The sequence below is a fragment of the Lepisma saccharinum genome, chromosome 10, assembly GCF_977018435.1.
Source record: "Lepisma saccharinum chromosome 10, izLepSacc3.1, whole genome shotgun sequence".
NCBI lineage: Eukaryota > Metazoa > Arthropoda > Insecta > Zygentoma > Lepismatidae > Lepisma > Lepisma saccharinum.
In genome coordinates this window covers 72941178-72957841 of record NC_139238.1, presented here as the reverse complement: position 1 = coordinate 72957841, position 16664 = coordinate 72941178, and the positions used below count along the sequence as shown (strand labels likewise).

The 16664-nt window shown below is 36.4% G+C and overlaps 1 protein-coding gene across 3 annotated transcripts in view; it reads left to right on the top strand.

The window, feature by feature from the left end:
* The window catches only part of Taf6 (TBP-associated factor 6), a 55194-nt gene extending 39311 nt beyond the window's left edge, over positions 1-15883 (top strand). Inside the window, exons 10-12 of one of the 3 annotated variants that reach the window (XM_083130494.1) lie at positions 2493-2620; positions 6966-7136; positions 15505-15883. In XM_083130494.1, the coding sequence (XP_082986620.1) occupies positions 2493-2620; positions 6966-7136; positions 15505-15630 (425 nt within the window). In that variant the 3' untranslated portion in view covers positions 15631-15883. Of the gene's footprint in view, positions 1-2492; positions 2621-6965; positions 7137-8754; positions 8874-15504 lie in introns of all 3 variants that reach the window. The other 2 variants (XM_083130496.1, XM_083130495.1) reach the window with 2 other exon arrangements.
* The last annotated feature ends 781 nt before the right edge of the window (positions 15884-16664 follow it).

Sequence of the window (16664 nt, the reverse complement as noted above, 5' to 3'; positions counted from 1 at the left end):
TACAGCTCTATTATAAGTGCCATATGAGTGATGTTTAGGTAAATGATTGTAGTTACTGATTAATTCTGTATTTTTCTGACAATAACATCTACAATCTGTGTTTCTGACAATAACATTTACAATCTGCGCACATCCTGACTTTACAATTTGGACCAGGCTTTTTTCTTTCCCATCTAAAAATTACTCTTAAGGTGCAAGCATTCATCGATTGGGTCACTTGTAAATAACTATCTATGTATAAAACGAGGAGAGTGACACGTGAATGACGGAACATCTTAAAATACATCTGCTGATGTTCCTCACAACTTACTCATTTAATTTCAGATGTTTTCTTCTTGAGAATATTAACGGCATGTGTTATCACACAACAATTTTCAGTTTTAGCACTTGTTCTAAATATCGAGGCTTAGCAGCAACTAAAGAATCTCAATTTCAAGTAGTCTCGTGTAACAGTCACGTTCTCTGAACGAGTAATAGCTTCAATACATATTTTATTATTGGCACACAAACAATAACAAAGTTTCAGGCTGCAATTGGTGTGACGAGAATAATATACATTATGTAGCACCCATTTGGTAAGAAAAAATATTTTGGAGACACGGGGATTCGAACCTAGGATTTCTGCTTACAAAGCTGGCCATAACCGACATGGCCACAAGCCACGGTGAAGAAACAAAGCTATTCGAGTAATTTATCCATAACATTGCATCTTTTCCTGTCCAGCTCGAAACTTTTGATGTCGCTTCTCGCTGATTACATTAATTTGAAAGCAATACGCTTCATCAGATAGGGTTCATCATATGCTGTACACATTGCTGGCAAAATACAAGTGAAATTTGTGCCTGAAAATTAACGTAGACATTGCGAAGTTGTGCTTTTGTGGAAGGTTAGTGTTTCCATCTCTAAATGATTACTGTTCGCTAGTTCCCATCAATAAAGCAGATTCTGCTATGTGACGACGATTCTCATTAACCAACGGCACATAAATTATATTATTTTAAACTATTTATTTCAAAATGAAGAGTAATTATTCTGGAATCTACAGATCTATTCATTCATTCGACAAGAATTTTACGAGAGTCACAATTCTACGTATTATTGTGCTCCATTATGGAACCAACGTGCACGTGTAAAGAAAGTAAAGCCTGACAATTTTTATTTTACAAAAATTCAATTTACTGTTAAAGTTAAATGAGAGGACAACCATTGACTTATTTTTAATAGCCTGGATGACTGATGTGGGAAGGGAGGGGGGGTACTTCCTCTCATGTGTCCCCCTGGCTATTACATAAACTCTTCTTCCTTTAGGATTTCCCATCGCATATTCAGTGCCAACTTTGCGATTCTGTTTGCCAAAGCATATGGGGAAGGAGTTTATTTATTCCTCAAGCCTTCTCCTGGACTAGGATAACACTATTTCTGAAAGATTTTATTTTTTTGCATCATTTTCAGGAATTGCAACAGCACTATTTCTGTCTTGCTTATTCTTAATGCGTCTTTTCCTTTTCGTTATTTAGTGTTGCTTTTCCTCCATTTTTGGCATCTCGCGACGATGAAGAGAGACTGAAAAAGAACTCTCATGCTCAGGCCAAATTTGAACCCGGGGCCCTTGCATTCTAACGAATTGTGATACCTACTTCGTCACGAACGTCAAAAATGCTTTTCTTTTTAAAATAAATTTCAGGAATATTTCACATTTACATTACTTTGATTGTAGACGTGGAAATTCCAGTTCATTAATATTTACGCTGCAATCTTTCCGTTAGCCCTTTTCTTTGAGTCTGAGGGACCCAAAATTCCCTTCACATGGTTAAATTGATTGACAGTAAGCAACACTGCTGCTTTCCGAACACTTACTTCGGCTGTACTTCCAGTCATGAAGCTGGACTTCAACTCAAACGAGTGTGCCACTTTTTGTGAACAGAAGTGTACAACATAATTAAACTGAAAAACTAATCCTCTTTTGTCATCAACCAGAACAAGCTGATACTTACCAACACTGTATGACCGCAATATCTTCTGGCAGGCACAACAAGTAGCATCATCGGAACCTTGGCCACATCTTCCTTGCCGTCTCTCGGCCAGCCCCAATGATGACTCTGGAGTTGAATTTTGGACAGACTAGTAAAGTATCTTATCATGCTGTTTATTTGTTTTTTGTTGTTTTTAACAAGTATTTTCCTCTCCTGATGAGGCCGGCTTCATTTGGATAATGTATATTTTTGATTGATTGATTAATTTGCTTGATTTTACTTCGCTTTTGTGACACTTTTGACTAAGTTGCAAAGATGGGGATGAGTGATGATTGATGAAATTGATGAATGGACACTCACAAACATCCATGCCCAGGCCAGGATTCGAACCCGGGACCCCTGGCATCGTAGCATGATGTGCTAACCACTCCACCACGGAAGCCAGTAGGTGTATATTTTTTGAGTTTTGTTTCTCTGTTACATATGCTTTTGTTATTAGTAGCAATCATTTTATTATAGCCAATCAACAACAGGCAAGAACGATAGTTGTAAGCGGAACAACACCAAACAGACCAGTTGCTGTTCCGGCGCAGAATCCTCAGCAGAAGTACGTCATTGTAACTTCTAGACCTTCGACTCCTTCGCAAGTATGTGCCTTATAATATTTTGGTAAAAGCATGGTGTAGATAGAAATGATATGGTCTTTCTATTTCTTTAGATATTCTTTACTTAGCAAATTGTACAATAATATCTTTTGAAATACATGACAGTATTGGTGTATTTACTAACAACTCGGCATGGGTGAAAAGGTGTGCATTAATTTTTGTACTGAAGTAACTTAAATTGTGTACCCAGAATATTTAGAGCTCCAATTTTACTATTACTGTACTAATCATAAGATCAGCATGTTTGAGAGTTGATTCATGGGGTTTTTGTTGTAGCAATTCCTATTGTCTTTTTGTTTTATTGAATTGTCATACAATTTTGCTACCAACTTTGAAATGCATTAATTAAAGATACATTTTAAGATATATATTATTAAAAAAAATCTGCATGTGAAAAGCCAAATGTCATAGCTGGCTAATTTGATGGCACTCTTGTATGGCTAAAGTTAAAACGGTTGGGTTAAAAATTCTGGATTTGATTTTCAGTGTTGGAAATTGGAAATAATTAGATCCTGATAAACAGTGCATTTTTTGTGGTGGTACACAACGGCATGCTGTACCAGAACCTTTTAATGAATGAAACTAATAACATTTTATTTTAACGAAAGAAATATGTGTACATGGATATGACCATTTATGACCATGCAACAAAATATTTTGAGTAGTTATGATGATGAATACAATAACAGACCAACTTGAACAGTACTGGAATCTCCCCCAAAGCACTGCTGATAGTATGCATAGATCAAACTTCTATTGCTGGAAAAACTGCAGAAAGAGCAACATGTTCAATATTGCAATTAAATTCTTCTTTACAATTGTCCATGTTACTGTAATGTGAACTTTGATATCAGTGGAAAAAAGCTCTGGTATCCTTCATGGTCAACTTGCTATGGAAATGATAATAATGCTTGTTAAAAATACTGTGGTGTATATACAAATGATCATACATTTGTATATATTTTATATGAGGGTCATTTGGAAAGTAAAGAATGTTTTGCCATACAAAGATATTGATTAGTAATATTGCAGAAACAGAATATACATGTTTTGACCTACTTCTCCACATATCCGCTTTGACATTGAAGCAGTTGCTGTACCCTGACACCAGTTTAACTATCCCCTCCTCATACCATATTGCCACCTGGCGGTTCAATCAGTCCATGACAGCATCGTGTAGTTCCTCCTCACCTGCAAAGCATTTGCCTGCAAGGTGCTCTTTTGTCTTCGGAAAAAAATAAAAGTTCGAAGCTGCGTTGATTCTCTTGAATGACGTGGTCCACCTTTTGTTTCGGTTCATCCGTGATGACAGAATGTCACCCTGATCGCTCCACGTCATGAACAACTGTTCACCCATTCTTAAACATTATGCACCATTTCCACATGAACAGGTCAGTGTCACCAACTACACCTACATCACATTGAACACAGCGGACGAATTATCGGCTGCAAGGAAACAGTTGCACATGCTGCATGCACAAACGTTCTTTATTTTCTGAATGTCCTACGTAGTTCTTAGTTTTTAGTTTCGCTATGAATAAAAATATATCTGTACAACATACAAAAGCACTGTGTGGGCGAGTGTATATGAAATAATAAGGAAATAGGATACACTCACCAGACACTGGAAAAGGTTACATTTTTCCCACTGTGAGCTTCATCTTCAATCTTAGAAAAAATATGATGTAAACAGAAGAGTGTTTGACCTTCAAAGTTATCAGGTCCAGATCAAAGATAGAGTCGGTATGGAAAACATGGTTCTCTCTTTAGGCTTGTTGAAAATTGTGAGTGGTAGGATGTGGTGTGTGTTGTCAGGGGGTGAGGAGGTTGGGGGGGGCAATGTGAAGAGAAGAGGGAAGAGGTGGAGATGGGGTTGGTTGTGGAAGTTACTGAGTGGTCTTATTCAGGCCAGGGGGTGAGGTTGCACTCGGCTGATATGTAGACCCTTCTCACCTTTTTTGTATTGAGGTATTGGTGAATTGCGATAAGGTGTTGACTGAAAGCAGTCATTGCATGGGATAATGTAATTGCTGGTATGGACAGTGACAATGAAATCCAGGTTTTGGGTGGAGGAGTGGCTGTTGCTCCACACGTTATGTTACGTTATATTGGGTCATCCTATAAGCAATGTCGTTTTCTGCAAGGCCCAGGAAAGGACGCAATGCGACAACAAATTACAAACTACTCCAAGGCCATGATACCATCAATGGATTGGACAATTCATTGTGCATCCATGCACGTGAGATCAGTTTGCAGCAGGTTGTGTGGCAGTGACACGTGTTGGAACATGGCTGTGTCTGAAGAACAAATATGGCATGAGTTCCATGAGGGCTATTTAGCGACCGTAGTGGTACAAACCATCAATGTCATGTATGGTCATGGGACCCTTAATTTCAGCAAATGTCAAAGACGGTTCGCAAAATTCCAGTCTGGAAACACCAGCCTCAATGATATGCCACGATGAGGGAGACCCGTCAAGTTGGATAATGCTGTTCTGAGAGCAACTGTTGAGGAGAATCCACTTCAGATGGTTGAAGAATCGGCCCCAGTATCTACCTAAATCGCTCATCCCATAGTCATACTCACCATTCATGTGACTAATCAGAGCTATTTCTTACCGTGACCCATGATGGTACCTCAAGATGAGGCATGCTTGTTTCCTCCTCGAGGCACCATCAGAATCTTGAATTCTAGATGTGATATACTAGATCTGATATCAGTTTCGTGAAAGATTTAGGGCCAGTGCTGGTTAAAATCTCTATACATAAGTACATAGAGAATTTTTGGGCATGAGGCGTTGATAGTTCAAATTAAAATTAACATGAATAGCCTATTTGATGTCCTGTACTGTGGCCACGTGGTCTAAGCTGTCAGGCTTTGCGCTTAGGCTACAGGATGCATGCTGCTTCAAGTCACCTTAAGGGAATCGTAAGAACTTGTCTCCCGAGATTTCATCCAGTGTATGGAATCTATGACCACCCACCATCGCGAGGAAATTTGGGAGCTACGGATGAGTAGCGTAACTCGGTCATGGAAACCTACAACGATGACTGGGGGTTTGTTGTGCTTCTCGTAACTGGTTGAATAATCTCCGACCTCTGCTGAGGCATGTGGGAGTGAGGCCCTGGCCCTCAAGGGCTGTTGCACCATGGGTTCGTCATGTTATGTTAATTTAAGCATGTGTAGCAAAGAAGTTTTTAAATGAATAATCAACATATGATAAGTGTATTTCATGTGAGGACTAACATGAATGCACAGTGAATATGGAGAGAACACATGAGCATTTAATATGTAATTTGCAGTACATATGTGGATTGATTGCATGCATGTGTGGTGGTGTGTGCATTAATTTAAGGGAAAGGAAAGAAAATTGTTTTATTTTTCAGCTCTCGTAAGGAATCGTGTACTGTTGATCAGAGGTGTGCTTACAAAAAAGACATAATTTATATTTGAAATAGAAATTGTAATGGAAGTACAGTGCCAGAGATGCATTATCGAATAACGTTGTTTGTTGTCACAAAATTAATAACAGTTGTTTGACCTTCTAGTGGTGGTGATTTGACAAACAACAAAGTTGTTCTGCTTGTCCTTTCTCTAGAATTGTTTGTATTACATTTCCAATCTATTTTGTTCCCTGATTTCTTCTTATATTTGGCATCCTGTTGTTCATGTTCATATTCACTGTGTGTAGCCACTACAACATAAATCTACACCCAGGCTTAGTGTAATTGATTATTTATTTACTGGTGTTTACAATAGCGATACTTCATCTTTATTAGTCTTCTGTAATGGTGCACTTTTTAAATTCTCTGTATTTTAGTATTTTCAAGGAAGTTATTTTCATTATTTATTAGAATTATTTGCATGATATATCAATGCACCTAGTAGATACATTATTCCTTGTACAGATTTGATTGTAACTTGTAGAACTAATATATTTTGTAGAATATTTTCCATAAATTAGTAATATATATGTAGCGAGAAGAAGAGTAGAACTGGATTAATTTAGTAAATTACCTTAATATTACAAGATACCGAATAGCACCATCTTTAATGTATTTTCTGGTGCATTTTCTTGCTGTGTTTATTTTTCATTATTATTTGATCAATAATATTCTCCTTTGTAGCTAACGATAGCTAAATGTACATTTTTTCCTCTAAAAACCATAATTTGAACAGGTTTTCTTCAATTGTTATTATTTCCATAAAAATATCACTAAGAATAAATGCATCACTCTGCTTTCTGATGATTTTTTCACTAACGCAAGAGATTTTTATATCGATGTGTATTGAATAACAATTGTTTCCACTCTTCAAACTGTTGTAGTCTCTTCAGACTTCTACAACAAACAATTCGGCAACTGTTGTTAAGTTTGTGACGCAAGCACAGACTGTTTCTACGCAGAACGTGGTCATGGGGACCCCTCAGACGGCCAAAGTAGTAGTTGTGTGTATGGCAAACACCAGTGTCACAAACAGTACATCTTTACTTGCTCAGGTAAGCTTTACAATGCAGGTTTGTCTATTGTCCAGTGAATGTTGTTATTTTTTTTAGACATGCTAGAACTGGTATGTGAAAATATTGAAACAAATGTGAAGTTTTTAATTCTATGCATTAAGGAATCAGTACAAGTGGATTTGCATAAGTGGTTACAAAAATATGTAGAAATTAAATATAAAAAAAATAGGTTTTGGCATGATTTCTGGAGTTCTATCATCGTACATGTATGTACCATGCTTTGTGGAGTCCAAATATATCGGAAATAATGCAAAAATGAGCAAAATTTTGTTACAAATCACTAGAGCCACATATTTGTGGTGAATGAAGCATCAAGGTTTCGGTACAAATGCTGGACACATTTAGGGATCAAAAGACATTAGAAAAAAATGGCATTTCAGTGTAAAAATGGTGAATGAAACCTTATATTTGATTTAGAAATTACACTTATTACACAAGATAAACATTTTCCTTCCAATAGTACATTTATGCAATTAAGTTTGTACGTGTTTCAACGAGTCCATTTTTGTTTCTCAAATATTTATAGCAGAATTGATCAATTTTCCGTGATTTGCATAACTCACATGATAATTCAGACTTCAGAAAGTGTTGTTGTCGGTAAATAAACACTAAATTTTGTGTTTAAAAGTTGATTTTGTTGTTCATTTTGTGATAAAACGTGATAATAAAACATTATAATGCTGACCAAGGCAAAATTTTATTGCATAAAAAATATACACTAAAAACCTAACATTTCCACCCTTCTTCTTCAGACAAAGATTCGTTCTACTTTTTTATTGTATATTTTTTATAAAATGAAATTTCACCTTGGTCAGCATTTTAATGTTAACATGGAAACAAGGCTTAACAGTGCTACCATAAAACATGATAGAAAGATGCACCTCACACCTTTCAAAAATGAAAAAACATGAACATTATAGTGTTCTTTTTTTCATTTCCAAATTTCATATTTTTATCAAAAACTAAATATGCATGCCTCTACAAATCACTTAATGAAAGTTTTGTGTGTCAAGCTATTTTAGGCCTCCCCAATGGCATAGTGGTGCACATATCGTCACCTTGCAATCAAGGGGTCCGGGTTCAATGCCCAGTGGAGGCACATTGCACAGTGTTTAAACTGTAGGTCCAGTACCAATTAGCTTATCTGTGCATAAGTGGACTTAATACGATTCAAATCAAATAAGCTATTTCATGTAGCTAGCTCAGTTGAAATTGTATTAATGTTCATGCCAAATTTTTGCAACTGTGGTTAAAAGACAGTTTATTCAGGGTTTCCACTGACCAGGAAGACCAAACCCTGCCATCCCCAAAACAAAATCTGACTTTTTCAGGTTTTTGGATCTTTTTTCGAAATTCCCTTAATTTTTCCAGGATTTTTTTCACTCGTGGATTGGTTTCCTCCGCAAAATTACCACTGAGATCTTCATACCTGAAAGTGCTGCTACTTGTACCATTCACGGCAGAGGCATATTGCACAGTCCTGCTTAGCCTACCCAAGTTTTAAGTGGACTTAAAACACAAATTCAAACTTGTACCGTCACATTGTCGTTGTTAGCAATTTCAACATATGAGTAACATTTTTTATTCCTCACACCAGGTTGTTCCCGTTTTTCCTGCCTTTCCTATTCCTTGTTCCTCAACATGGGGTGATGATATTATATATTTAAGAAAACCCTGTTAATGCCTGCCTATTGTGCACTGTGTTCCTGGTACTAGGTAAGATTTTTTGTGCATCTTTTGTAAGAAATTAGTAAATTTGCATCTTGTTTTTATGTTTACAGGATGATTGTAGTAGGGATGGGACCGATTAATCGGTACTCTATCAGTATTGGCCGATATAGGCATATCGGTTTATCGGTAAAATTACAGATTATTTTACCGATCCAATATATCGATAAATATCTTATAATTTAGTGCAAAATTCTACCATTTTCTTGTAATTTTTATGGATAATCTCGATGCCCTACTTTTTAAAAAAGTCATTTTCTAAATATTCAACTTCTTTTGCACTGCAATCACCTCGAAACACATATTTATTAAGGAGATCAATGAACATTTCAGGTTCTTCATGGACCATTTCTAATTTTATATCGGTTATCGGTATCGGTAAATTTTCTATCGGTAGTTTATCGGTAGTGGCCCATCCCTAGATTGTAGTATGTGCTATTGTTTTTCATGATATTTTGTTTGTTAAAAGTAGGGCTACATATATATTTTGAATAAAAGTGTTCGAGCCTCCCACGCGTGAGCGTGCACAGAACCCTGTCTGTTTGGAGGTGTAAGAGAATGAAAGATATTGTGGCTTTTTCAATCCATGTGACACAAACTGACAGTATTTGCTCGGAAGGTCAGGGATGACACAAAAGTGGCCCGGAGAGAGGTCGGTCTGACGCTCGAACCAGGCAACGCAGACCGGTTGACGTTGCCACACAGTGCGCGGGAACTAGCGACATATGTTCTGCTCTCCCTTTGCTTTTCCCATATGTGGCATCAGCGCAATTCTGCCCAGCTGGCTATTTTCATGCCCGTGTGTTTAAACTAGATTTGAACATGGAGATGATTACTATTTTCACTCATGGTGGCTACTTACCGGGAATTCCTTGAATTCCAGGAATTATGTGTGAATTATTATCTCCGGAAATTATGTGTGAATTCTACATGAATTTTTCTCCATAGACGTGAAAAATTGCAACTTTTACTAATCCAAATCACATTGAGTTTATTCACATTTATAAATGCCCTAAGACAATGTTTTTCAAATTTAGCTTTTATTTTTATCGAGAAAGGAAAAGAAAAGAAAGCTGCGTGGAAAATAAATCAAAATTATCTCAAACGGTTTGCTTCATTTAGTGTCCTTTGCAGAACAATAAACTATCTGACAGACGGAAGATTATTGCAAGATAATATAATATCTTGAATTTGATTAGGTAAATTTGATTTTGAAATTCTTATACAATGAACATTTTCGTAGATTAGTATATCCTGTAACATTTGTGATTTGTGACTCGTGTTTGAAGATGTATTTCGATTGATTGATTGATTTTATGTTTTAAGTCCACTTTATGCACAGTAAGGCTAATCGGGACTGGACCTACACTTCAAAGTGGAATCCGAACCACTATGTGCCTCCACCAGATATCGAACCCGGGACCCCTAAGATGTATTTCGAGTCTGAGGATGAGAAATAGCATATGTAAACTCCACACCTTAAATTAAATATTTTATTATATACCGTTTATTTTAATTGAATCAGAATTTTTGGATACATTGGAATCACAAAGACACTTTATACTGTGTGTGGGAAAAGGGGGGGGGGGTGAGAAGTGAAATAGAGAAAACATTTTGTAGCCTTGAATTTTTGGAAAGTTCTCCTTGAACACCGGGAATTATACTTGAATTTTTTCATAGTCTTAGAGTGGTCACCCTGTCACTTATGTTCCAACTTAATTGCATCTTTCACCTCATGATCCATATTTGAGGGTCGGTCCGCTACCACAGACAAATTACGGTTATACATGTAGTACTGGGCTTCAAGCGCATACCACTCTTTTTACCTGTTTGAGCGTTGTTCTCTCGAGTGAAGAAGCTCACAATTCTGTACGCTATCTACCGTGGGAACTATTTGTCACTCTGGCACAATCCTCTTACTGCAGCACTCTACTGGTCACATTTGAAGATTAAATGGCATTCTGATGTTATCATGGTGAATATCGTAGATTTGATTTAAAAAACTATACTTATTACACAGAGTAAACATTTCCTTTCTAGGAGCACCTTCATGTAGTTGTCAGAGTATTAAGTTTACTCCTGTGTAAAGTGGTTAATTTTTGCTATTCAAATTTTTACAGTGGTTTCGCCGATGGCGCAGTGGTAGTGTCGTCGCCTTGTAAACAAGGGGTCCCAGGTTCGATACCCGGTGGAGGCACATAGTGGTTCGGATCCCACTTTAAACTGTAGGTCCAGTCCTGATTAACCTTTCTGTGCATAAAGTGGACTTAAAACAACAATTCAATCAAATTTTTACAGTAAACACCCAAATGTGAACCTCACTTCCATGTAGTTCACCCTGGACTGCATTTTGCGGACTAGTGAAGCTCTGGCATCTGTACCAGTATAATGCTCTATGGAACTTTTGTGGTGTCCTGTCCACATGTGTTTGTGATTGTGCGTTTATCTATATTATCTTATCATCATTCATCCTCATCTTTGCAATTAGCCAAATTCAATTCATATGTTTCAAATTTTTACAGCAGGTTTAATCAACTTTCTGTGATTGTGCTTAACTCACAGGATAATTCATACTTCAGAAAGTGTTGATTCCCTAAATAGTATGTTGCATTTTATTTTGCACCATTTCATGACAAAACATGGCAGAGAAAAGCACCCCACACCTTTCAGAAGCCTGAGAAATGTGTGTCGTTTCACATTTCATGTTTCTGTCAAAAATGAAATTTGCATATATCTAAAGTGTAAATGACCAACCGTGAGACCTTCTGGAAACAAATGGTCTCACCAATTCGATGTATCACTCCGCGTCAGCTGATCCATGACCGCAATCATCTGCTGTTACACTCATAGTTCGCTGCACCTATTCATTTTATATAAGAACCTCTGAATGTGAGAACCCGCTCTCAAAACATCAGACGAATATGCAGCCGCATACATTGTTACTTTCCCGGTCATTCTCTCTTTCATAACCCTTAAAACTGCAGACACTGAAATACCACTGCACTGGGATACCAACTTAACCACTTCTTTTACTGGTTTCTGAGGATACCACTGACAGAACGTTACATAAATATTGAGTAGAATCTGTTTCTCGCCCCTTTGGTGCTTTGAAATCAAGCTCGGAGAACACAGACCTTCCCACACGCATAGAACTCGCCATGTTATTTTTCTGAGGACAAGTCAGGCAATATTACTAAGTGGCACTACTTCCTTGCTGTTCACATGATTATTTTTAGAAAATAACCAATGTTATAAAATATCATTATGTACACAAATCTCTAAGCTCATTGAAAGTTACAATGCATATTCGTACAAAATGTTCACACTTATCTTACCTTGCCATGTCACCAAGTTATTTTACGAAGTGCACTTTATTTGGCGGAACAAAAATCGTTATTAGGATGCTTGTCAAAGTTTCCAACCGCAATAAATTTACGAACTTTTTTTGTCTTGTTTTGATCATCATCATCAATATATTTATTGGACTTACAGCATTGCATATGGCTGTTTATGCCCATTATATATTTTATTTACATAAGATACAATTTACATAAAATCTACAAACAAATTTCAAATACACTCCTATCTATATCAAACCATAGAAATATACAATACCATGTTATATCATTTTGTCTAAAAAATGCAAGTAAAATATATTCAATTCACATGCAAGAACGAAGCCAAATTTATGGGAAATGATCAATGGTGCAAAGAGTTAACCATAAAGGTGAAGCAATAAGTACAAAAGAAAGAGCATTGGGTTTAAAGTGAGACGTCATTTGTGGCAGCGTATCCCATACTACAAATTGGCCGTTGTTTTACCTTACATAATGAATCCTGTAACAACGCTGGATTTTCGTGTGGATTATTTTACTTCTATGAGTTTGCAATGCTTTCTGCATGCACGTGGTTTTGTTTACAGAAGGTCTCAGGGTTGATGATTTACACTTTAGGTATTTGAATAGTTTACTCATATATTTAAGAAATGAAATTAGGGGTGGATCCAGAGATTGGCATGGTACCTCAGTGGTAGAGCATTGGCACAGAATGCCATAGACCCGGGTTGAGCCTCAAATTTTCCTTCACTTTTCAGTAATTGCTGTTGAAATGGTCTCATCATCTTCGGGTGTGTTACTTAACTGAAGTTGTGAAACTTTAGTTATTTTACAGACTTAAAGAATGCTCTAGGTGAAAGCATCAGTCACAATGTTTTGTTTATAGAAAGTGTTCACATGGCATCCAGCGGAAGGCATGTCCTTCTGGCAGAAATGAACTCTTCTGCAAGCATGTTCATTCATATTTCTCTCTGTTCAAATTAGGTTGTATTTTCCAAACTATAGCTCTTTTCCAGTCTTATGGTGGGCACTCTGTATGCTGACAAGGGAAGTGGGGAGTGGGGAAGCAAGCAATCCAGCACGATAACAAACGCAGCAGCCTGTAGAATGAGGTGCATGTAGTAGTTCCTCGTAAGACTCGGAGCCGCCGTTGTTGTCTGGTTGGTCTGCTGCGTATTCCCTGCTCCCCACTTCTCTTGCCAGCATATAGAACGCCCACCGTAAGAGTAGAAAAGACTTATAGTGCAGTTTGAAGCTATCATGCACATCCATTGTCTGCAAGTGACATGATTTTAACTGAACAAACTAGCCTCCTGGTCTATGCATTTCGTGCGAGAACGAACTTCACACACTGCATGAAAATCGAGTTAAGGAATGCCATAACGAACTTCACCAAGTTCACAAAAGGACTTGTGAACGGCCAGTGGCCATAACTCTAACACGTCAAACTCTTGAACTTTCAGAACACACCCTTCATCTATGATATTACCCAAAATTTATCCTGTTAGGTAGCTCTACCTGCCGTGCCAAATTCATTGGGAATTTCTTGAATTCTGCATGAATTTTCTTCACTTACTCAGTTCAAAAGAACTGCACTTTTAGCTGTTTCCCTTAAGCTTCATTGTAGGATTATGTTATTACTCTTGAGACATTATCCAAGGGGAGTCACTTCATTTTAGACAACAAAAAGTGGGAGGCTATTTACTGTTCCCTTAATGAATGCTTTATTATTACTTGGATGTCAAGTAGATTTCAAGATGGAGGGTAATCACCTTTTTCCAACTTTAAAAAATGGTGATTGACGATATTACATTAATTGATTGTTTTCTGTTAGTTTTAGATGACTCTTGAATTTAAATGTCATGGACATAAGGAAGAGATTGTCTTTTAGACATCCAAGAGGAACAGAGTCATTGATTGCCATTTAACGTGGTAGGATGCACACTCTTCACTAGGACGTAAGGGTACATGCTGGATAAAAAATACCCCCAAGCAAAATTACTTCTTAAGTCCGAATTTTAATTATCTTAAAGCATGCAAATGATAATGCCTTCATTTATTAATCTAATTTTATTAAGCTTGAACGTTTTTGTTCCATTACGGAAAGATAGAATTGAGATAAGCTGGGGAATAAAATGATGGTAATACAAGTGCTCTCTGCCATAATGTCGGGATATGCACTGGGTAAAAAATACACAGAAGAAAAATTGCTTCTTATGGCTCGACTGGATCTTTTGCCAACTAACAGAGCAGTTTTTTTTTTGTTTTTTACATATATTCATCCCCTTTTGAAAAACCACTATGATATTCCAAAATCTAAAAACCTACATCAGTTTGGAATTCCTTTTAGAGCATTTCTTTTGCTGTTGCTCAATAGTTTAGTGATTATGTAAGTCTGTTAAACTATTGATAATAATCTAGATAACAAGGAAAGCAAATTACATGAAGATTCATGCCAATGCTCTAGAAGAAATTCTAAGCATATATATTTTTTTCAGATTTTGTAATATCATAGCAGTTTTTCAAAAGGAGAGGAAAATTTAATAAAGAAAGCTGCCCTGACATCGGGCAATGATCCAGCCGAGCCTTACACCCGAATTTTAATTGTTTTGATTTATCTAATTTTAATCATTTTGAACCTTTGCAATTGAGTCACACAATTGATAAAACATGTTTAAATACCAAACTGAAATACATGAGTGGACGTTGGGTGAAATTTACTCAGTCAGTGTTTCTAGGGCCATGAGAACAGAATAATGAACTAAGTAACAGCCAATTCAATGTCCCGCCACTCTGAAGAGTTCACTGGAAAGGTACTGAGAAGGGTGGCCTCAGACACTCATGGAAAGTGATCAAGAAATATATTTCAAATTCGGCTAGGTGATTTTACCCATACGCATGTCCTTATGGGTTAATCTTATGTTATTTGAGAGGAGGGTGAGGGTCCATAAATTACATTCATATACTTAGTGAGCTGTATAATGAACTATTTCTAAATGCTTAGTGTAAAATTAATAAGTTTTATTGTTACAGCTGCTATTATTTTTTGCTTTGAAAGCCTGAAATTGTACCTGAATTAGCTGACATGGTCATAAATTAGAGCACAACAAGCCTTGATATGGATTAAAAAAACAAAACAAGTATTAACATTACCATGAGCAGCATATTTCCAAACTAGAAATTTCTACATCTTTTCAGTTATTTCACTGGCATTTTTTGCACTGTCTTACAATGTATTGTGCTTTTGAGTTGTCCATAACTAATTGTTGTGCATTTTGTTGCAGGCCGGTCAGTCAAATTTGGGTGTGAAGTCTGTGTTTATGCCTTCCCAGGTAAAACTTGAGTCACAGGTAAAAATGGAACCATCCCATGTCAAAATAGAAGAAGAATTTCAACAGATACTGCCGTAACATTTGTACAAAATGCAGGAAGTGTTTTTTTTTTTTTTATTTGTCACATATGAACTAATGAGATTCAACATGATAATGACATAAGGACATCAGGACATTTATTAAGTATAATATTTTGCATTATATATGTGTATTTTTTTTTTATTATTCAGTGTTATACTGTCTTCTTTACCAACTTTTGTTTGACTTCAATGCCTTTTTCTAATGGCATATGAAAACATAAAACTGAATAAAAAGAAATTATTTTTCCTTACTTTTCAGTAATGATTTTCACACTTGCATTGTAATCAATTATTCCAGGTGTGGACAAATTTTAGTGCTTCTTCGAAAATTGAAATAATCACTACAAATTGTTTATTGCTGGAAATGTTCCAGTTCTTTGCAAGGTTCAAAGGAATCAAGAATGGCTAGAAAGGAAAGTGTACGGTGCATGTACAATATTGTAACTATTATTAATTCCATTTGACCTTATGAAAGAGATATCAAAAGTCTGATATGATAGCAATATATAATTTTAGCATGGGTTTTAGTCATTTCATTTATTTGAAAATCAGAAATCATTGACAGAATACAGCTTAACCCTTAAATGTCTGTGAGGTTGCTAAAGTCAAAGTCCCAAGGAGCATTTTCGACTTCTGGAACATACCACGACTCATATAATGTTCGAAGATACATATTTGAGTGCTGCATGAGCCATGAGGTGTCTCATTAGTAATTAGTAAAGTTTATTTTGATTCTGACTATATTTGGTGGAGTGGTGGGTTAAATTTCCTGCCAAAAAAGGAACAACTTGTACAGTAGAAAACATATTTTTCTCAGAAAGTATCAGCAAAAAGTCGCCTACGTGGGGCCAAGTTCCAATTCCTTTTAAAAAAAAAAAAGTTGGTTTTTTTTACTTTCTTCTTCTTGTAATTCATAAATATTTTTTTTTTAACAGAGGCTTATACCCTATTGTGTACTGAACAAAATGAGGAAATATTTGTAACTCTAGCATTTGTAGTTTCCGAGATATAACATTTTATGTTAAAACCTTG